This window comes from Cervus elaphus, chromosome 1, assembly GCF_910594005.1.
Source record: "Cervus elaphus chromosome 1, mCerEla1.1, whole genome shotgun sequence".
NCBI lineage: Eukaryota > Metazoa > Chordata > Mammalia > Artiodactyla > Cervidae > Cervus > Cervus elaphus.
The window spans coordinates 56472011-56495099 of NC_057815.1; the positions used below are offsets into that span (position 1 = coordinate 56472011).

Genomic DNA, 23089 nt, shown 5'->3' on the forward strand with positions numbered 1-23089 from the left:
CCAACGGCGCCTGCGCAGGCGCGGCTGGAGGGAGCATTGGTGGGGGCTCTCCTCAGCGCTTTTCGCCCTTCTCCGCGCTCGCTCCGGCCGCAGCGCTCTCGGCTGGCGACAGCGGCCGCGAAGCGGAGGGGAAGGAGTCCAGGATGCGGCGCGGGGCGGCCCGGTGCCCCCCTGCCCCGTCACGGCAGCCGCGGCGGCCGCGGGGACCGGGCCAAGGCCGGGGGCGGCGGCCGGAGCCGCGGTAGCGGCGGCGGCGGGAGGGGCGGCTTGAGGGCGGGCGGGCGCCCGGGTGCGGGGGCTCGACGCTCCGCACGGCCCGGCCCGGCTCGGCCCCGGCGCCATGAGCGGCGGCGGCGGCGGCGGAGGGGGCTCGGCGCCCAGTCGCTTCGCCGACTACTTTGTCATCTGCGGGCTGGACACCGAGACCGGGCTGGAGCCGGACGAGCTGTCGGGTGAGTGCGCGCTGAGTCCGGGGCCGCTTCCCCGCGCCCGCGGCCGCCGGGGACCCCGAGAAATCCTCCTCCACCCTGGCTTTGTCCCGGGAGGCGGGCGAGGGGCGAGCGCGGGGAAGGGGACGTCGGGCTGAGGAGGGGAAACGGGCAGAGGGACTCTGAGCCGTAACGGGTCCCAACGGTCCCTGCTCCCCGCTGTGCTTGTGGCCAGGTCCTCCCGGATGAGGAGGGAAGGATCGGGTTCTCAGTTCGGTGAAGGTTGAATGGCTTAGTGTAAAATAAAAGGGAAGCTTGTTCTCGAACACCCGTTAGGGAGGGAAAAAGCCATCCCACTCCTGGTGAAAGTAAGTTCCACCCAGACTTTAAAAAAAAAAAAAAAAAGGAAAACAAAAACTTCGTGAGTTTTGTTTGGCCTCCTCCCAAGAAACCTGTGATCGCAGTTCCTCAAAACAGTTCTAACCCAGCCCTGGGCTAGGCCCCCTGAGTTGATGGGACTTGAAGTAATAAAGTGAACTTGGGCCACACCAAGGAGGGCGAGAACTCCCTTCGTTCTGGAAAGGGTTCGTAACCCGGGGCCGTACCTTTTTTTTTTTTTTTAATTGAAAATAATTTATGCCCTTTATGAGACCAGCGTCATTGGTGAATAAAAGGGCAGCAGCCTAGTTGGAGAGCCTGGGTTGCGTAGTGATGCTTCTCAAGTCATCTTTCAACGGGAAGTGGTGGGGAAGTGAAGATAAGGCCCAGATCATATCTGGCACTAATTGTCAGAGTTGTAAAATCCCGTGAATTCCACTGCACCGGTGTCAGAGTTGTAAAGTCCCCGCGAATTCCACTGCACCGTCATTGGTTTTGGAAAAGTTTTCGTCTGGAGTGTCCAGTTTGCAGGTTTTATGTAGGTGGAGGTTTGTTGTGTCATCCTGCTTTGATGAGAGATATTCCTTTTTACTGATGTGTTTACTGTAAAGTTTTTCTCCTGAAAGCGAATATCCTGTTGACTAATTTTCCTTTGCTTCAGAGATGACAGAACAAGTTTTGTGTGTTCCCCCCCCCCCCAGAAAAATTTCAGTATTTCTTATGAAAAAAAATTAGATGCATACATCAAAATGGACTGTCTTTTAAAAAAACGATAAATTGATGACCTTTAACAAGGTCAGAGCAAATACACTACTTCCTCAAATTAATAGCAGGTGGAGAAAAAAATCATGAAGCAGTAATACAATTAATACTTGGTCTGATTAATTCTTGGTCTGTTGTTGGGGTAGTTTTAAATTCTCTTTTTTAGGTCTTTGAATTCCTGTAATCTGATGCTGATTTTTCATTTGTGTTTCCTATTTGTTAAATTTATGACTTTGAGATTTAGTTGTTGGAATTCAGTTCATGGTACTGGAGCTGGAAGGACCTCAGAGAAGAAAATGAGCCCAGGAAGGACAATAAATTGCCTCACTTTGATCCAGAGCCCCTCTTGTGCCATAAACTGTATTTCATTGCTTGGCTGGGTTTTTAGAAAACATGTTGACATGTTTTCTACATGTTAACATGTTGACAAAAAGACTTAAAATGACACAGTTCTCCTCAGTAAAAGAAACTTTAAATTGATGAAATAAACCAGTGTTATTTTTATGCTGTGCTTTTGAGTGTCTATTTGATTTTCAAAAATAAAATGATTTGCAGATGATAAAGCTTATGAGTGGAACTGGGAATGATTTGATTTGTTAGTGAGAACATGAGTTTTGGGGTTAAACATTCTCACTCTGCTATTGACTGTCTCTGTGACTGGAGGCCAAGTTATATAACTGCTGGGGTCCTCATCTCTAAAAAAGAGAATGTAAATAAAAAGTGTCTTATCAAGTAGACTATCAAAAGTGTTAATTCTCTTTTAGTGAATATCTGTTAATTATCTGGCTTTTCAGGAAGCTAAAATTATATCCTTGTGAAAGCTTATTGAGATAATAAAGGGGGATGAGATGTATAAAATGTGTAAAGAAGGGTATCTTTCTTTTTAAATATGGTTGCAGTAGTGGAATGCCAAGACTGTTTATTCAGTAGGTGGCCTTTGCTAGAATAAGCACTGATTGAAGGATTTCTTTTTTTTCTTCATTTCATTTCTGGTAGGTTGATAGGGGAATCTGGACCCCAGGGGGAATCTTTAAGGAAAACAAAACAATACAAATAGCTCTATGCTGGTCAGTCTTGAAGCTCTCCAGGGTGCATTTTCTCTCTGCGTTATAGCTCCCAAATTGATGATGTCATAGTAAATGAAACTATAGGAAATTGTGAGTTGCACCCAGATTCCCTAGGGAGGTACTAAGGAGTCTATGTTCTCTTCAAACAAATTAAGTTATATACCTCAGATAGATTCTATACTCTTAGTAAGTGAATCCAGAACAAACAGATCAAAGATGCTGTCTTCTTCTGGCTTTGTGGAGAAAGATTAAGATTTCTTCTTTTCTGTTTGCAGCAATAACCATAGAACTTGCACTGTCGAAAAAACACTTTGATCATTTAATTTTATATGAAGTCTCTCCCTGTCACCTCTTCCTCTTTCTTGTAGACTTAAGCATTTAGGCAAGTTGTGTAGTTACTTCTTGTGCAGGAACTGAAGAAGGTATGAAAATTTATTTTGTCTCTCTTTGAGTTAGTTGAGGAAGTACTTTGGGCGGAAGGAAAGAAAAAGATAATCTGTTGGTGAAGCACAGGTCTAGCCAACTGGAAGAAATGGTATCTGCTTGTTTGGGTTTTGAGTTTGTCAAGGAGATAGGGAATTCTGGAAGGAACATTTTTGATTTTTGATTTTACAAAACGTTGACCCATTTTGTTGGCCCGTTCTAAGTGGGGAAGCAGATGGTAGTAGATTCCAGTCTCTCTTTCTACCTCTTTGATAGATGGGTGTTCTGGACATCTTCATTTTCGCTTTTTCTTCTTATGGTCACCACCAGGTGACTGCAGCAGAAGGTTTACCAGGACATGGGACTCGAGTTAACTTTCCCTATCTCTGTCTGAGAGTTAAGTTTCCGGTATGCTTGTAACCTATTTCTTACTTTGGAATCTTTACATTCCTTTTCACTGACCTGCACCCAGCACTGAGATATAAGTATCCTAGGTTCATGAATCTGCTACTCCAGTTTCTTAGGCTCTGAATAGTGGGTCTTGCCAAGAATTAAAGAGAGGGCTTGGGAACATAGATGGGAAACTAGCCAGTGTCCTGTATGAACCTACTTAGAACACAGTACCCTGAAATCATCTTTTATTTATTTATTTATTTTTGAAATCATCTTTTAATATCATCATTAAAAGAGAAAAAGTGGTTCACTGTCCAGGAAAGCCAGAGGACTGGTCAGATCTTACTGCCCCTTAACTATATTGGACAGTGAAGTTAGAACAACAGAATCATGGAATGTCAAACCTTTTTTAAAAAAAATATGTATTTATTTGGCTGCATCAGGTCTTAGTTGTGGCATGCAGATGGTTGCATCATTTGAGACTTTTGTTGCTGTGCTGTGTGCAGATGCTCTAGTCGTGGCACGTGGGCTCAGTAGTTGTGGTGCCTGGGCTTAGTTGCTCCAAGGCATGTGGGGCTTTAGTATTGCATGGCGAATACACAACCACTGGACCACCAGGGAAGTCCTTGCAAGCTCTCTTAGAGATTATATAACCTGATTTTTACTGATGAGGAAACTGAGGTCCTGAGAAAGTTGGGGAACATTTGTCTCACTTGCTACATTTTATCCTTTTTTTCTTCTCTTAGAGTGATGCTTTGTATGCTTTGCAGGAATTTGATGGATGGTAGGGAGACAGTAAAACGTTTGTTTGGCAGGAGCAGACCTAAGATTGTTTTTTTCTAGGGCAGGTTTCTGTTTCATGTTAAGCAAGGATACTGTGTGTGATTAACAAGAGAGAGATCATATCTTTTTTTTTTTTTTTTAGTTTTTTCTTTTGATGTGACTTCACACCAAACGTTGTCATTCAGTACAAAGAACTCTAGTGCATCCTTTTTCAAGACTCAGTGTTAACATTTTGCTCCATTTGCCTTATCACTTAGTATGCATCATCTTTCTCTTTCTAATATATAAAAATGTCTTTATTGAGATATATATGTCTTCTATTTAAAATACACAATTTTGTGTTTTTTAGTATATTCACAGAGTTGTACAATCATTACTACAATCAGTTTTAGAATATTTTCATCATTTGCCCGTCAAACCTATATCCATTAGCAGTTACTACCTGTATCCTTCCAACTCCCTAATACCCCAGCTGTAAGCACCCACTATTCTACTATTTTTTTTTGGGGGGGGACCTTTTATTTTCTCATCACTAAATCAATACTAGTTCACATCATTATTCACATCCATAGTATAAGAAAAATGTAGTCTCTTCATGCAGAAATAGTAGTTAACATTTTAATGTAGATTCTTCTAGACCTTTTATTAAAATGAAAGGTACTTCTATTATTGTAATTATAATTTTGTAAAAACAAGTGCTGATGAGTTTGAGAAAGAAGAGAATTTGAAGGCGGTAGGTTGTCTGAGAACCCCTAGATAGCATATTAAAAAGCAGAGACGTTACTATGCCAACAAAGGTCCATATAGTCAAGGCTGTGGTTTTTCCAGTGGTCATGTGTGGATGTGAGAGTTGGACTGTGATGAAAGCTGAGTGCTGAAGAATTGATGCTTTTGAACTGTGGTGTTGGAGAAGACTCTTGAGAGTCCCTTGGACTGCAGGGAGATCCAATCAGTCCATCCTAAAGGAATCAGTCCTGGGTGTTCATTGGAAGGATTGATGCTGAAGCTGAAACTCCAGTACTTTGGCCACCTGATGCGAAGAGTTGACTCATTGGAAAAGACCCTGATGCTGGGAGGGATTGTGGGCAGGAGAAGAAGGGGACAACAGAGGATGAGATGGCTGGATGGCATCACCGACTTGATGGACATGAGTTTGAGTAAACCGGGAGTTTGTGATGGACAGGGAGGCCTGGTGTGCTGCGATTCGTGGGGTCGCAAAGAGTCGGACACGACTGAGCGACTGAACTGAACTGAACTGAATCTATCTTTGATCTTTATGGATTTGTCTATTTTGGACATTTCATACAAATGGAATCATATAATATATGGTCTTTTGTGACTGGCTTCTTTCACTTAGCATGTTTTCAAGGTTCATCTATGTTGTAACATGTATCCGTACATTGTTTCTTTTTATGGCAGAATGATATTGTATATAGATATACCACCTTTTGCTTATCATAGTTGATATACATTTGGGTTATTTATATACTTTTCATTTATTACAGATAATGGTATTGTGAACATTTGTGTATGTATATTTTCATTTCTCTTAGGTATATGCCTAGGAGTGGAATGGCTGGGTTAATGGCCAGTGTTTAACCTTTTGAGAAATTGCAGACTGTTTTCCAAAATAGCTGCACTATTTTACATTCCCACTAGTGGTGTTTGAGGGTTACACGCTCTGTATCCTCACCAGCACTTACTATCTTTTTGATCATGGGTGGCCTAGGGGGTGTGAAGTGGTATCACAGTGTGGTTTTGATTTGCATATTCCTGGATGACTCAGAAGGATATTTTACTTAAAAGAAAAAAAAAAAAAGCTTATCTCTTCTCAGAGATGAAGTGAGTATAAAAAGTTTGATGAGCCAGTTTCAGACAGGTAGTCAGTTTGAACTAACCTTAGATTTTATTTTCCTCTACCAGTCTGGTCAGTTCTGGGCAGATTCTCTCAGATTCTCTTTATAAAATAATCATTTTATAAAGGCATCTTCTCTGAAGCTCAGACTCCTAGCTGAAGCAAAACTCAAATCCTGATGGCTTACCTCAGGCATTTGTGGATACTTCCAGAGGTCAGGGTAGGAGGAGGAGAGTTCTTAAGTTAGGTCCTGTGTTTCCTTTTATAAGGTAGAGCAAATAAGAAGTCTGGAGGAGAGACTAACACATAGAAAACAATTACAGAGCAGCCCCAAGGCAGTTTAGAATTATATGCTAAATTTAGTTGGAGAGACTGTGTTCTTAACAGAAGAGCACCTACTTCACACACCCTTAGGTAGGGAGGATCACATTGAAGGTAAGTGGATTTCACTTTAATAACACTAGGGCTCTGCTCCCCTTTTCTTAGGAGGAAATCCTGAGTAACAGTGTTTGGTGTTTAAACCAAATTCTTAGACTCTGTTTTTAGCCCTTCCTTTTGTAGTAGATTATAAATAAAGATTTTCTAGCCTCAGTCCTCCTTCGGTAATACCCATTTCCCGTCCTGTATCCTTTTATAAGTCTAGTCCTATATCCTTTTGTATATCCTTGTGTTTTTGGCTAACTCTGGTGGAAGATAGGCTTGACTCAGCTCCTCAATTCCTATTGCCATCCTTGGATTTGAATTACTGTCAGGTAGTCCTAGAGGTCTCTCAGGAACCTGGGTACACAGGAGGGGACCTATACTTGATATGTTTTAGGTTACTCCTGGATAGGCATAGGACCTAGTAAAAGAGAGAAATTCTTGCCTTTTGGAAGCTGGTGTCTTCTTGTGGAATTCATTGATAACACACAGGCTATCACTACTAGATTTTTAGATTTAGTTCTCAAAAGTTTTTAGGTGAGGCAGATACTGGTTAAATGTCTGTGTTCCAGATGTTTTGTGATGACTGATTTTAGTTCAGAGTATGTAGAACCCTGGATGTTGGAGTCCTGTCATGGTGGAAAATGAGGGCATGCGCTATTTTCACTGTGCTTCCTAGGAGTCGGCTATGGCTCCAGGAAGTTAGATGGGAGTGGCTATTATTTAGACCATCAAGTTTTCAAATATTATACTTAGGATATTTGCTTGATTGTCATCCATGGGATCTATCATAGTTTTCTGTTATAGAAAGCTAGGTTAGTAATTTGTTTTGTTCATTAGTGTGATGGGCATTTCAGGTCAAAACTTTGCTGGGCCATCTGTGATGTACTCAATGGTCTGACCTAACTGCATTAATCTAAAATGTTTTTATGGAGTGCTGAGGGGCCTTGAGCAGGGAGAAGATGTGTGGAGGTTCCTCTTATTAATGAACCTTATTAAGGTTCATCCCTCTGTGAGTGTGAGTCCAATTCTTTGTTTTCTAAACTACTCCTAGTTGGCAAAACATAATATGAGTATGAATTCATTTATCTTGGTCATAGAATCAAAAACTGTCAGAGCTAGATCTGAAATAGTCCAGCTCCCACTTTTGACATATTAATATTTATAAATGACATAATAGTTTTTAAACACTTTTTAATGTTTTCAGCCCCATTTGAGAATATATTTTTTGGTCCACTGTTGCCCAGCAATTTAGAAAGAACTGTTAGAATCCACATCTTCTGTCTGCTTCTCACCGTTGATGAGATTACTCCTTTTTTTTTTTTTGGCCATGCCAAGTGGCCTGCAGGATCTTACCTGGGGTTTGACCAGGGATCAAACCTCCCCCCTTGGCAGTGAAAGTGCAGGGTCCTAACCACTGGACCACCAAGGAATTCCTGAGATTATTATTTTGAAATGATAGATTTGTCAATACTTAAGCAATGATGTAAGTATTAATACCAGACCACCTTACCTGCCTCCTGAGAAATCTGTATGCAGGTCAAGAAGCAACAATTAGAACTGTGCATGGAACAACAGACTGGTTCCAAATTGGGTAAGGAGTATGTCAAGGCTGTATATTGTTACCCTGCTTACTTAACTTATATGCAGTGTACATCATGCAAAATGCTGGGCTGGATGAAGCACAAGCTGGAATCAAAATTGCTGGGAGAAATATCAATAACCTCAGATGCGCAGATGACACCACCCTTATGGCAGAAAGCGAAGAAGAACTGAAGAGCATTTTGATGAAAGTGAAAAAGAGTGAAAAAGTTGGCTTAAAACTCAACATTCAGAAAACTAAGATCATGGCATCTGGTCCCATCACTTCATGGCAAATAGATGGGGAAAAAATGGAAACAGTGACAGACTTTATTTTCTTGGGTTCCAAAATCACTGCAGATGGTGATTGTAGTCATGAAATTAAAAGATGCTTGCTCCTTGGAAGAAAAGCTCTGACCAACCTAGACGACATATTAAAAAGCAGAGACATTACTTTACCAACAGAAGTGTCTAGTCAAAGCTATGGTTTTTCTAGTAGTCATGTATAGATGTGAGAGTTGGACTATAAAGAAAGCTGAACGCTGAAGAATTGATGCTTTTGAACTGTGGTGTTGGAGAAGACTCTTGAGAGTCCCTTGGATTGCAAGGAAATCCAACCAGTCCATCCTAAAGGAGATCAGTCCTGAATATTTGATGGAAGGACTGATGCTGAAGCTGAAACGCCAATACTTTGGCCACCTGATGCGAAGAACTGACTGATTTGAAAAGACCTTGATGCTGGGAAAGATTGAAGGCAGTAGGAGAAGGGGATGACAGAGGATGAGATGGTTGGATGGCATCACCGACTCGATGGACATGAGTTTGAGCAAGATCCAGGAGTTGATGATAGATAGGGAAGCCTGTCATGCTGCAGTCCATGGGGTTGCAAAGAGTTAGACACAACTGAACAACTGAACTGAACTGACTGAAGCAATAACTTAATCATTGAGTAGCAGAACTGTTGTGTGGCCTCTTTGATTCAGTCCCCAAACCACAATGCAGTAGAGGAGCTCTGTCAGGAGAGGAGTCAGGTCACTTGTTTTTTGAATTGTTGAGGCTGGTTGGTATTTTTTAATATATATTTTCCTATCTCCCCATTCTTATCAGTTCTGGAATTTTTTTTTTTTTTTTAAGACCAAATAGTTACTGGGGTTTTGTTTCTAAGAAGCTCTCTTTGGTGAATCTGTTTCAGGATGTTTTATGCTTTTTGTCTTAAGTCAGTTTTCTTTGAAAAGAAAAAAAAAAAAGTTTGCACTTGCTAACCTCAAAAATCCCTCCCTGTAGCCTGCAGTTTGCATCTTTTTCTGGTTGTCATTGGGTGCTGGCTGTGACTTCTTTTTTAAAAAATAATTTTGTTTATTTTTGGTTGTGCTGGGTCTTTGTTGCTGCGAGGGCTTTTCTTCAGTTGTGGTGAGTGGGGGGCTACTCTAGTTGCAGTGCAGGGGCTTCTCATTGCAGGGGCTTCTGTTGTTGAGGATCTCAGGCTCTAGGGTACACGGGCTTCAGTAGTTGTGGCACGTGGACTCCATAGTTGTGGCTCCCGGGCTCTAGAGCACAGGCTCAATAGTTGCAGTGAGGGGGCTTAGCTGGTCTCCGCAGCATGTGGGATCTTCCCCCATCTTGGCTCAATCCCGTATCCCCTGCATTGGCAGACATATTCTTTACCACTGAACCACCAGGGAAGCCCTGGTTGGGACTTCTGATTTACCATATTCTTTATAATGAAAAGATATGGAAAACAACTAAGAAATTTTTAGGATTTTTAAAGTCAGAAAGGAAAAAATGATTTAGAAATAATAATCATAAATCACAATTAATAAGTGGATAAACCCAATTTACAAAAACTTAGATTCATTAAAAAAAATACATTAGAATTACTTTTCCAGGAATTTCAGAATTCCTTTCTCAGTTGTGTCGTCTCTGGTGTCCTTTTTCCCCTTGTTTTTTGTAGTTGTAGAATAGCTTTTTAACAGTGTCATGAAGATAGGTATTAATTATTGCTATACTGTTGAAGAAAACCAAAGGTTTTATTTTGAGTATGTTAGATATCTCTTTTCTTCTTTCCCCAGAGTCTTTATTTGACAATGACCATTACATTAAAATTTTTTCCTGATTATAAAGACCATAGGTCTTTATACAAATTAAAACATTACAGAACCATATTATAACTTCACTTGTTCTAGAGTCAGGTAGACAAATTTCTTAGCTTTGCTAGAAGACCATGCTTTATCTAGTAGGTATTTGATAAATATTTGTATTAATTATGAAAAGATAAAGCCTGCTTATTCGGGCTTTCAAAGAATTGTATGTAACCATGCTTTTTTTTTTTCTGCTATAAGACATAGTACTTAACTTTTTAAAACAAATAAGCCAGACTTCCACAGCTTTTCCAAGTGCTGAGTAATAAAGAATATGGAGGTTTGTAGAAGAGTAGTAATGATTGTTTTCCCATACTCAGAAAGCTAAGGGTCAATGGCAGATTTGGAGATAAAATGGTGATAGGAGAGGTATTTTGTATTGCTGCTGCTGTTGCTGCTGAGTCACTTCAATCGTGTCCGACTCTGTGCGACCCCATAGACGGCAGCCCACCAGGCTCCCCCGTCCCTGGGATTCTCCAGGCAAGAATACTGGAGTGGGTTGCCATTTCCTTCTCCAGTGCATGAAAGTGAAACGTGAAAGTGAAGTTGCTCAGTCATTTCCGACTCTTGGCGACCCCATGGACTGCATCCTACCAGGCTCCTCTGTCCATGGGATTTTCCAGGCAAGAGTACTGGAGTGGGGTGCCATTGCCTTCTCTGATTTTGTATTGCACTGTGATTATTTCGTAATTTTTAATAGAGCTAAATTTTATAAAGTTTGGATGAACTTTTTTTTTTTAAAGTGAATCTGTATAGTTTTAGTTATTTAACCAGTCCTATTGACAAGTTGACTTAGGATCACAGTCTCTTGTTGGGAAAAATAAAACAAAAACCTAGAAGTATCACCTGCTAAACTAACCAGTTGTGCTTAATTCTGAAATTCTGTATGTTCAAATGGTTTTTAATCCTTTTCTTTGCTAAATAATTATCTTAATAATCACCCTTTACGCCCACTGTGAAACACATTCTTTTTGCTGCAGTTTTATTGTTTGAAAAGTTGATATTTAAGTATTTGTAGTTTTATCTTCTAGAAGAATGTTTAGTGTTTTGTGGAGGATTATTGGTCTGCTGGTCTAGCTCTGTTGGTTGCTAGCTCAGTTAGGAGTGAATGTGATGAATTTAATGAGGCCAGGGTCATTGAATCAATCTTCCTAAGGACCAGTTAGCTTTGTTCTACCCATTTTTATGCTACCCTCTGTACTCACAAGTACACTAGGTCGTGGGGAACACAGTCAAGGAAATGAGGCTAGAGTAAGCTGGTCCATGCCTAATAATTAAATTAATAGATATTGAATAGATTTCATTGCTAGGTACCACAAGACATTATCCTCGCTTTACAGTTTACGAAAGCACTGGTAACTGCTGAGCCCACACTTCAGAGCCCAGGAGCCTCAACACTGAGCCCGTATGCCACAATTGCTGGAGCTGGTACGCCTACAGCCCTGGGTCTGCTACAGGAGAAGTCACTGGAGTTAGAATCTCCTGCACCACAACTAGAGAACCCCACGTGCAGCAGTGAAGATCCAGTGCAGCCAAAAGTAGCTAACTAAATAAATAAACAAGTGTATTTTAAAAATGAAGTGAAAGTAAAAGTGAGAGATATTGCCAAATCAGCTTCCTCAAAAGGTTAGACTCTTTGTGCTCAGTCACTTAGTCATGTCAGACTCTTTGTGACCCTACAGTTTTTAAGATGCTACCCAAATTTCTCTGCATCTGTAATGGAATATTAGCTGCTTTTCTAAAGTGTTTTCAATCTTCTAGGAAGAAAATGTCTGTTTTAATCTAAATTTAATGATTTGTGAGTCTGAGCATCTTTTCATATAGTTCATGTACACTTGTATATTTCTTCAATGAATTACCTGTTTAGTCCTTTCTTTGTTCATGATTTCTGTTTTGTTGTTTATCTTTTTCTCATTGATATGCATAAACTGTCTTTTGGAATATGTTGATTGTTAGGAAATATTTCAAAAACACTTGCAGTGAAAAAATATGTGGACACTAATATAGATTTATAAAATTGAGATCATAAGAGAAAAAAATGTATCCTGCTTTTTAAATTTACTATTATATGTTGATCATTTCCCCATATTTTTAAATGTGTCTTGAATATTTTCCATGTCATTAAATATTCTTCATAAACATGATTTTAATTATTATTTGTTTTTAACAAATAAGTTAAATTGTTACTTGGTTTTATTTGTAATTTGTTATCCAGAGTATGAGTGAACTATACAATTTTTAATGATTAACTGGCACTTGGGTGGTTTGTTTATACTCTTTTATGATAAGTAATTTTACAACATATATACTTTATATAAATTTGTATCTATTGCTCTAGTATATATAACAGTAAGACAGTTATTAAGTTAGATAAACCTTTAAGCACATTTCGTATGTATGATGAATTTCTTCTTGGAAGTGTTGTGCCAATTTATGCTCACTTCTAGCGTGCTATCATTTCACTATATATATATGTATATATAAATTATATATATATTATTTTGAGAGGGGGTAGTAGATTACATGTAACATAAAATTTACTGTTTTAGCCATTGAAAAACTTGCAGTTTGGTGGCATTTAGTACACTTCACAATATTGTGCAGCCATCATCATTATGTAAGTGCTTAACAGGTTCATCACCACAAAAGGAAACCTCCATCCATTGAACAGTCATTCGCTATTCCTCTGTCCCCCAAGCCCTTGCCAACCTCTGACCTGCTTTCTCTTTCTTTGGATTTGCTTATTCTGGGTGTTTTTGCCTATTCTGGGTATTTTTGCCTTTTCATACTTCAGGAAAGTTAGAGATACCAAGGGAACATTTCATACAAGGATGGGCACAGTAAAGGACAGAGCAGCGAGGACCTAAGAGAAGCAGAAGATATTAAGAAGAGGTGGCAAGAATTCACAGAAGAACTGTACAAAAAAGGTCTTAATGACCCAGATAACCATGATAGTGTGTTCACTCACCTAGAGCCAAATATCCTGGAGCGTAAAGTCAAGTGGGCCTTAGGAAACATTACTCCAATCAAAGCTAGTGGAGCTGGTGGAATTCCAGCTGAGTTATTTCAAATCCTAAAAGATGATGCTGTGAAAGTGCTGCACTCAATATGTCAGTAAATTTGGAAAACTCAGCAGTGGCCACAGGACTGGAAAGGTCAGTTTTCATAACAATCCCTAAGATGGGTAGTGCTAAAGAATGTTCAAACTACTGTACAGTTGCGCTCATTTCAAGTGCTAGCAAGTTAATGCTCAAAATCCTTCAAGCTAGGCTTCAACAGTATGTGAACTGAGAACTTCCAGATTTAGAAAAGGCAGAAGAACCAGAGACAAAATTGCCGACATCCACTGGATCATAGAAAAAACAAAGGAATTCCAGAAAAACCTCTACTTCTGCTTCATTGACTGTGCTAAAGCCTTTGACCTGTGTGGATCACAACATACTGTGGAAAATTCTTAAAGAGATGGTAATACCAGGACACCTTACCTGCCTCCTGAGAAACCTGTATGCAGGTCAAGAAGCAACAGTTAGAATTGAACATGGGACAAGAGACTGATTCAAAATTGGGAAAGGAGTACGGCAAGGCTGTATATTGTCACCCTGATGCAGAGTACATCATGGGAAATGCCAGGCTGGCTGCAGCAGAAGCTGGAATCAAAATTGCTGGGAGAAATATCAGTAATCTCAGAAATGCAGACGACACCACCTTTATGCAGAAAGCGAAGAGGAACCAAAGAGCCTTTTGATGAAGGTGAAAGAGGAGAGTGAAAAAGCTGGCTAAAACTCAACATTCAGAAAACTAAGATCATGGCATCCAGTCGTATCACTTCATGGCAAATAGATGGGGAAACAATGGAAACAGTGACAGACTTTATTTTCTTGGGCACCAAAATCACCGCAGATGGTGATTGTAGCCATGAAGTTAAAAGAAGCTTGCTCCTTGGAAGAAAAGCTATGACCAACCTGGACAGCATGTTAAAAAGCAGAGACATTACTTTGCCAACAAAGATCCATCTGGTCAAAGCTGTGGTTTTTCCAGTAGTCATGTATGGATGTGAGAGTTGGACATAAAGAAAGCTGAGCACTGAAGAATTGATGCTTTTGAACTGTGGTGTTGGAGAAGACTCTTGAGAGTCCCTTGGACTGCAAGGAAATCCAACCAGTCCATCCTAAAGAAGATCGGTCCTGAATATTTATTGGGAAGACTGATGCTGAAGCTGAAACGCCAATACTTTGGCCACTTGATGCGAAGAACTGACTCATTTGAAAAGACCTTGATGCTGGAAAAGATTGAAGGCAGGAAGAGAAGGGGGTGACAGAGGATGAGATGGTTGAATGGCGTCACTGACTCGATGGGCATGAGTTTGAGTAAACTCTGGGAGTTGGTGATGGACAGGGAGGCCTGGCATGCTGCAGTCCATGGGGTCACAGAGTCAGACACCACTGAGTGACTGAACTGAATGACTGACTGATAGAAGGTCTTACGGGTGAAGATAATTCTCCTCCATTATTGAGGGTAACGTGATAGGAGGCTCATAGGTTCTTAAATCTGTTCACCCAGGGAAGAAGACTGTTGGGTGCTTCCTGATAAGCTGTGGTTTTAAGTTTGGATTTAGGGACATATTAGTGTTCCTGGTGCAGCCATGTCTCCTTCTCTGAGTTCTGCTTCAGTACTCATTCTGTGAAGCTGATATATGCTGTCACTTTCATGCAGTAGAGGCTTCCTTTTGGCGAAGCATTTGAAAATTTCCAGGGCATTTCTGTGTCTTGTTTCCATGGTTAAAGATTTAGATGTGATTCTTGCATGTTTAGGACTTCCCTGGTGGCTCAGACAGTAGAGAATCTGCCTGCAGTGCAGGAGATCTGGGTTCCATACCTGGTTTGGGAAGATTCCCCTGGAGAAGGGAATGGCTACCGACCCAGTATTCTTGTCTGGAGAATCCCATGGACAGAAGACCTGGGGGCTACAGTCCATGGGGTGGCAAAGAGGTGGCCATGACTGAGCAACTTTCACTTTCACTTGCATGTATGGATTTTTTTTTTTTTTTTGCCTCTGTGCTCCATACAAGAATATGGTCATAAGGAATGTTTCCCATATTCTTTACACATATTTACACACTCAGTCCTCTCAATAAACCTGTGAAATAGGTATTGTTATCTATATGATACAGATGACAAAACTGAGATTTATAGGAGAGAGACCTTGGCCAGATTAGTTAAAATTCAACAAGACATGGGACTAGTATTTGAATTTAGATTTGCCTGTCTTTAAAATCCTGTTTGTTCCACTGTAGTATCCATAGCACAGTACCTTCCTTAGCTTCCTCTAGATGAGAGACCCATTCAGATCTGTGAGGCCTGTATGCTTTGGAGAAAGAGATACAAGTTTATTCAAACTGTGTTCATGAATTCCAGGAGGGGTTGGTTTTGAATGATAAATTTTTGTGTCTCTGCAGCACTTAGCCTAGAGCTGGGTGCAACACAGTAGGAGCTCAGTGAAGGTTGAGAAATTGCTTGCCTGTGGAATAGTGTAGTAGTGTCACATAGTAGGCAAGTGTGGGGTAGACAGTGTTTCTGTCCCACGGTGGCTGAGTGGAGGAAACGTCATTCTGTGCCTATGTTTATAGCTTTGGATTTGTTGAGAGGGTGTGAGTATGATGTTAGGTTTTGAATGAATTGTTTTGATTAAATGCCCTGGACATTTAGTAAATATCTGTGGGTTTATATGTTGATGAATTGTGGGGATATTTTCACCTGAGAGACAATTAAAATTTTTGGCTTGACACATTTTCTTCCCTGTCTTTGGCAGCAGTATATTCATTTTCAGAATTCTTCTTTAGCCTGGTTTTGTATTACATGGACTAGTGTGGTGTTTGCTGCTGCGGTAAGAAGAACTGTGCTATAATTAGCACCTCTGCTTCCTCTAACAGTTTTATGGATTTTCTTTGAAGAACTGTAAAAAAAAAAAGAAAGTTTTATTGTGATAAATATTTCTTCAGGAAGGATGTTTTATACAGGGTGATACTCTAAATGTGAAATCCCAAATAACCACATTTGAAAAAAATATCTCCACAAGACTGAAATGGCCCCAGAAGCCCTCCCCACAATGCTCATTGTCAGGGTAAATTATCAGTAGATTGGCAAGGATAGAACTGAATTGGTAAGAGGAGACTGAAACCTGAGATCATTAAGCATTTACATAGAAGCATTTAATTCCTCTGAATAAATTCAAGTCTCATGACCCAGACAAATTATACCCTAGTGTTCTGAAAGAATTTTGGGATGATTATAATGATGATTAGTCACTGTCAGTAATCTTTAAGGAATCATAGAATTACCACAGTAGACATATTTTCAAGTCTGAGAAGAAGATAAGAGCTTGGCATATTCCTAGTCAAAATCTCGGATGGTTTATTAAGGATGTAGTATGAGGATTTAGAAAAGAAAGCTGTGATTATTAGGAGCCAACATGGACCCACTAGGAATATGTTGGTGACTTAATAACAACCTTTATTAAGGGAGTGGACTTCTAGAGGAGGTGAATACCATCAGCTATCATTTTTTGATTAAAGAATGTTTTGAAGGGAATGATTAGAATTTAGTTGGGGATAAGAGATTTGAGTTGTGTGATGAAATAGGTGATGCAAGGAGTGTCTAGGCGATTCAGTGGTTAGAACTCTGTGGTTTTACTGTCATGGCCCTATGTTCAGTCTCTGGTCAGGGAACTAATCCTGCAAGCTGCCGGGGGTGGGGGTGGTGGTGGTGAAAAAAAACCTAAGGAGGAGGAAAAGAAATAGGTGATGCAGAAGTATGGTGTGATAGAAGGGAGGTGTGACTTAATAGCAACACAAAAATGTAAGGCTTGTTCAGTTCAGTCACTCAGTCGTGTCCGACTCTTTGCGACCCCATGAATTGCAACACGCCAGGCCTCCCTGTCCATCACCAACTCCCGGAGTCTACCCAAACCCACATCCATCAAGTCGGTGATGCCATCCAGCCATCTCATCCTCTGTCGTCCCCGTCTCCTCCTGCCTCCAATCCCTCCCAGCATCAGGGTCTTTTCCAATGAGTCAACTCTTCGCATGAGGTGGCCAATGTATTGGAGTTTCAGCTTCAACATCAGTCCTTCCAATGAACACCCAGGACTGATCTTCTTTAGCATGGACTGGTTGGATCTTCTTGCAGTCCAAGGGACTCCCAAGAGTCTTCTCCAACACCACAGTTCAAAAGCATCAATTCTTTGGCGCTCAGCTTTCTTTACCATCCAACTCTCACATCCATACATGACTACTGGGAAAACCATAGCCTTGACTAGACGGACCTTTGTTGGCAAAGTAATGTCTCTGCTTTTAAATATGCTATCCAGGTTGGTCATAACTTTCCTTCCAAGGAGTAAGCATCTTTTAATTTCATGGCTGCAATCACCATCTGCAGTGATTTTGGAGCCCCCAGAAATAAAGTCTGACACTGTTTCCACTGTTTCCCCATCTATTTGCCATGAAGTGATGGGACCAGATGCCATGATCTTAGTTTTCTGAATGTTGAGCTTTAAGCCAACTTTTTCATGCTCCTCCTTCACTTTCACCAAGAGGCTTTTAGTTCCTCTTCACTTTCTGCCATAAGGGTGGTGTCATCTGCATATCTGAGGTTATTGATATTTCTCCCGGCAATCTTGATTCCAGCTTGTGCTTCTTCCAGCCCAGCGTTTCTCATGATATACTCTGCATATAAATTAAATAAGTAGGGTGACAATATACAGCCTTGACGTACTCCTTTTCCTATTTGGAACCAGTCTGTTGTTCCATGTCCAGTTCTAACTGTTGCTTCCTAACCTGCATACAGGTTTCTCAAAAGACAGGTCAGATGGTCTGGTATCCCCATCTCTTTAAGAATTTTCCACAGTTTACTGTGATCCACACAGTCAAAGGCTTTGGCATAGTCAATAAAGCAGAAATAGATGTTTTTCTGGAACTCTTGCTTTTTCTATGATCCAGCGGATGTTGGCAATCTGATCTCTGGTTCCTCTGCCTTTTCTAAAACCAGCTTGAACATCTGGAAGTTCACGATTCACATTTGCTGAAGCCTGGCTTGGAGAATTTTGAGCATTACTTTACTAGCATGTGAGATGAGTGCAATTGTGTGGTAGTTCGAGCATTCTTTGGCATTGCCTTTCTTTGGGATTGGAATGAAAACTGACCTTTTCCAGTCCTGTTGCCACTGCTGAGTTTTCCAAATTTGCTGGCATATTGAGTGCAGCACTTTCACAACATCTTTCAGGATTTGAAATAGCTCAACTGGAATTCCATCACCTCCACTAGCTTTGTTTGTAGTGATGCTTTCTAAGGCCCACTTGACTTCACATTCCAGGATGTCTGGCTCTAGGTGAGTGATCACACCATTGTGATTTTCTGGGTCATGAAGATCTTTTTTGTACAGTCCTTCTGTGTGTTCTTTCCACCTCTTCTTAATATCTTCTGCTTCTGTTAGGTCCATACCATTTCTGTCCTTTATTGAGCCCATCTTTGCATAAAATGTTCCCTTGGTATCTCTGATTTTCTTGAAGAGCTCTCTAGTCTTTCCCATTCTGTTGTTTCCCTCTATTTCTTTATATTGATCTCCGAGGAAGGCTTTTTTATCTCCCCTTGCTATTCTTTGGAACTCTGCATTCAGATGGGACTATCTCTCCTTTTCTCCTTTGCTTTTCGCTTCTCTTCTTTTCACAGCTATTTGTAAGGCCTCCTCAGACAGCCATTCTGCTTTTTTGCATTTCTTTTACATGGGGATGGTCTTAATCCCTGTCTCCTGTACAATGTCACGAACCTCCGTCCATAGTTCATCAGGCTCTCTGTGTATCAGATCTAGTCCCTTAAATCTATTTCTCACTTCCACTGTATAGTCATAAGGTATTTGATTTAGGCCACACCTGAATGGTCTAGTGGTTTTCCCTACTTTCTTCAATTTAAGTCTGAATTTGGCAGTAAGGCTTGTAGTTGTCTGTAAGTTGGATTTATGGCAAAAATGTGGTTTGGTTGACAAAAAGTTGTAGTTTTAGCCAGCAGTAATAGCAACTGTGAAAGAGTGAATGGATAGTGTTGTTTTAAACAATGTTAGGCCACATCTATCTAGGTAGATTTTAGTTCTAGGAGCTCGGCTGGTGAGGGACCTGAAAATATGATATGAACTACTTTCAAAGGAGCAGATTTGTTTTTTGATCAGTAAATAGCTCTGACAATAGCTCCCACAGAAGAGTTCCAGAAGAACTTGGAGAAATGGCAACATTGTTGGAATACCATAGATTTTGATAGCATTCATTTGAAAAAATGTAAATTTTGGCTAATCAGGCAAAGAAGGGTATGAAGGTCATTCTAGGCAGAGAATAGCATCTACAAAATGAAGGCATGAAAAAGCATGCTACATTTGAGGAACAAGTGAGTTAGTACAGATGCTGTGTAAAGAGGGAGAGGTGGGCTATAGGAGGTAAAAGTAGGGAAATTGGCAGGTGTTGTATATGAAGGTGGAGAAACTGGAATCCAGGAAGATAAAAGTGACTTGCATAAGCCTTGATTGTGTATTGAACCAGGCCTAGAATTCCAGGCTTTCTTGTGTCCTCTCAGGAGTTTGTGCCGTCTTTGTTTTCTTTAGTTATGTTGTTCCACATTTACTTTAAAATGGCCAGGGCATGCCCTATATTTATGAAAGAATTCTAAATAATCATGTAAGGCTATCTTTTACATTCTTTAATAAGCTAAAAGAACTTAAGTAGGTGTGACCTATAAGCAGTATAACTTTCCCAGTTATCAGTGCCAGATATTATGGTTTTAACTTTTAGAGACCAGCAGCCTATATTCTGGATCATGCTAGAATCAAGAACTCTTTCTACTTTCCCATGCTATTTGTTTAAAAGAGGATTCCTTCTTTGCCTAGTTCAAATGAGAGATGCTTGGATTAACAGTTGCAGCTGTAATGATCAGTTACAGCTGTGCAAAGTAGAAGGTAAGTTTATCAAGACCTTGTGGCAACTTTGCTTGTGACTGCTGTGGTTGTAACTTGTTGTTCCACTGCAGACGGGGGTGAATTTCACATGGGAAGCAAGTTCCTGAGGCCTCTCTGCTTGTTCCTTAGTCACAGTTCTATCCAGGGTTGATGTCCAGTCTGTATACCATATATGAATATGTATATGGCCAGCATTTGTCCTGACCGTTTGGTGCCCACATTGTATTGACTGTTAACTATTTTGAGAAGCATGTCTAACTCTCACCATCCATCTTTCCTCATTTTATGCCAGACCAAAAGTTTCTCTAATTTGTTTGTGGTTTATCCATACAGAGAAATTGCCGCCTTTTCTTCTCAGGCTCTTAAACAATTTTATTAAAAAAATTCCTCAGAGACTTACCTGACGGCCCAGTGGTTAAGAATTTGCCTTCTTAACCACTTAACCAGAAGGCAATGGCATCCCACTCCAGTACTCTTGCCTGGAAAATCCCATGGACAGAGGAGCCTGGTAGGCTGCAGTCCATGGGGTCTCAAAGAGTCGGACACAACTAAGCGACTTCACTTTCACTTTTCACTTTCCTGCATTGGAGAAGGAAATGGCAACCCACTCCAGTGTTCTTGCCTGGAGAATCCCAGGGATGGGGGAGCCTGGTGGGCTGACGTCTGTGGGGTCGCACAGAGTCGGATACGACTGAAGTGACTTAGCAGCAGCAGCGACCACTTAACCAGTCTGCGAGGGGACACAGGTTCAATCCCTGATTGAGGAGCTAAAAGTCCCACATGCCCTGGAGATAGCATGTGATCTGGAGTTGCAGACCTGACGCTGCAGTGCTACACGCTGCAACGAAGAACCCATGTGCCATAACTAAGACCTGTTGCGGCCAAATAAATAAATATTTTAAAAATTCCTGGAAACAAAATTTTTTAAGTTATTAAGATCACTATGTACTATTTTCCTTTAGGTCCACTTAGTGATTGGAAAGCTAGTTTCAAACATTTATGCAACAATTAAGGAAATCTGAACACTGATTAGATATTTAGCTTTAAGTATTCTTTTGGTCAAATTTTTCTAGGTGTATTAATAGAATTATGGTTATGTTAAAAGAAAAAGAAGTCTTATTTTTAGAGGCACATGGTGAAATATTATAGATAATGTCTGCTGCTGCTAAGTCACTTCAGTCGTGTCCGACTCCGTGTGACCCCATAGACGGCAGCCCACCAGGCTCTGCCGTCCCTGGGATTCTACAGGCAAGAACACTGGAGTGGGTTGCCATTTCCTTCTCCAGTAGATATGTCTAGATTTGCTTTAAAATAATCTAGATTTGCTTTAAAATAATTTGGTATGAGGGTGTACAGATATAAAGTAAAATTGGACATGCATTGATATTTGTTGAAACTGGGTGATGGATACAAGGTAATTCATTGTACTTTTTATAATAAAAAGTTAGAAAAAGTTTATGTATTTTTAACCCCCTAAATTTATAAAATTATAATTGGATTTAAAAAAATTTTCAAAGGTATATTATTGGCAATTATAACTTCTGATTGCCTTGAAATAATTATAAGTACAATTTGGGGTTAATATGGGCATACCTCATTTATGTGCTTCACTTTATTGGGCTTCACAGATATTTCATTTTTACGGAGTGAAGATTTATGGCAACCCTGCATCAAACCAGTCTGTCAGCACCATTTTTCCAGCTATATTTGCTCACTTCATATTGCTGTGTCACATTTTGCTAATTCTGGCAATATTTCAGACTTTTTTCATTATTATTATATTTGCTCTGGTGATCTGTGATTAGTGATCTTTGTCTTGCTGAAGGCTTCAGTGATGGTTAACATTTTTTAGCAATGACGTATTTTTAATTTAGATATGCATATTAATTTTTTAGACGTAATACTGTTGTACACTTACTTGACTACTGTGTAGCGTAAACATAACTTTTACATGCATTGGGAAACCAAAAAATTCGTGTGACTTACTCTTGCTTTATTGAGATAATTTGCTCTATTAAGGTGGTCTGGAACCCAACCCACAGTCTGTCTCAGGTTTATCTTTGTATGTCCGTGCTAAGTCGCTTCAGTCTTGTCAGACTGTGACACTGTGGACTGGAGCCGCCAGACTACTCTGTCCATGGGATTCTCCAGCCAAGAGGACTGGGCTGGGCTGCCATGCCCTCCTTCAGGGACTCGTCCGACCTAGAGATTGAACTCACGTCTCTTAATGTGTCCTGCATTGAAAGGTGGGTTCTTTACCACTAGTGCCACCTGGGAAGCCCAGGTATGTCTGTAGTTCCAGCCACAGGCAAAGAAATTTGACCTTTTCGTTTATGTAATATTTTAAAATATGTTTTAGTGTAGCTTTTTGAAATATTGGAAGTGGTGCCCCTGTCATTACCATTTCATTTATGGGCCTCTAGTTGGGAGCCATTAACTCTAAAAAAATGTTTTTTCTGTCTTTTGGCCATATCATGTGGCATGTGGGATCTTCTTTCCCTGACCAGGGATCATACCCTTGTACCCCTCAGTGGAAGGGCAGAATCTTAGCCACTGGATTGGCAGGGACTGGCTCTAAAAATTTTGATCAACCTTGTTTGTATTTTAGACTTCTTAACTCAATTGTATTAATATTGTAATTAGTAAGGAATTCTTTCTTTTTCTGTGTATATTGCTTTAATGGTTAGATTGTATCCCTTTGCCTTAATGTACCGAACTATCCTTTTTTAAAGCATTTGCTTTTCTTCTTTTTCTTGCAATTATAAATAGCTTTATTATGATAAATTGCTTTTCTAAAAAATGCTCCTTCAGTGCTATTTTAGTGGGGGCTAGTTTTTTTCCTGGTGCCTTTTGGGTGGTATTTTAATGG

The 23089-nt window shown here is 40.4% G+C and overlaps 1 protein-coding gene across 2 annotated transcripts in view; it reads left to right on the top strand.

Moving 5' to 3' along the window:
• The first annotated feature begins 326 nt into the window (after positions 1-326).
• Positions 327-23089, top strand: part of DENND5A (DENN domain containing 5A) — a 92775-nt gene continuing 70012 nt past the window's right edge. For both annotated transcript variants that reach the window (XM_043903470.1, XM_043903479.1), the window contains exon 1: positions 327-452. In XM_043903470.1, the coding sequence (XP_043759405.1) occupies positions 341-452 (112 nt within the window). In that variant the 5' untranslated portion in view covers positions 327-340. The remainder of the gene's footprint in view (positions 453-23089) is intronic.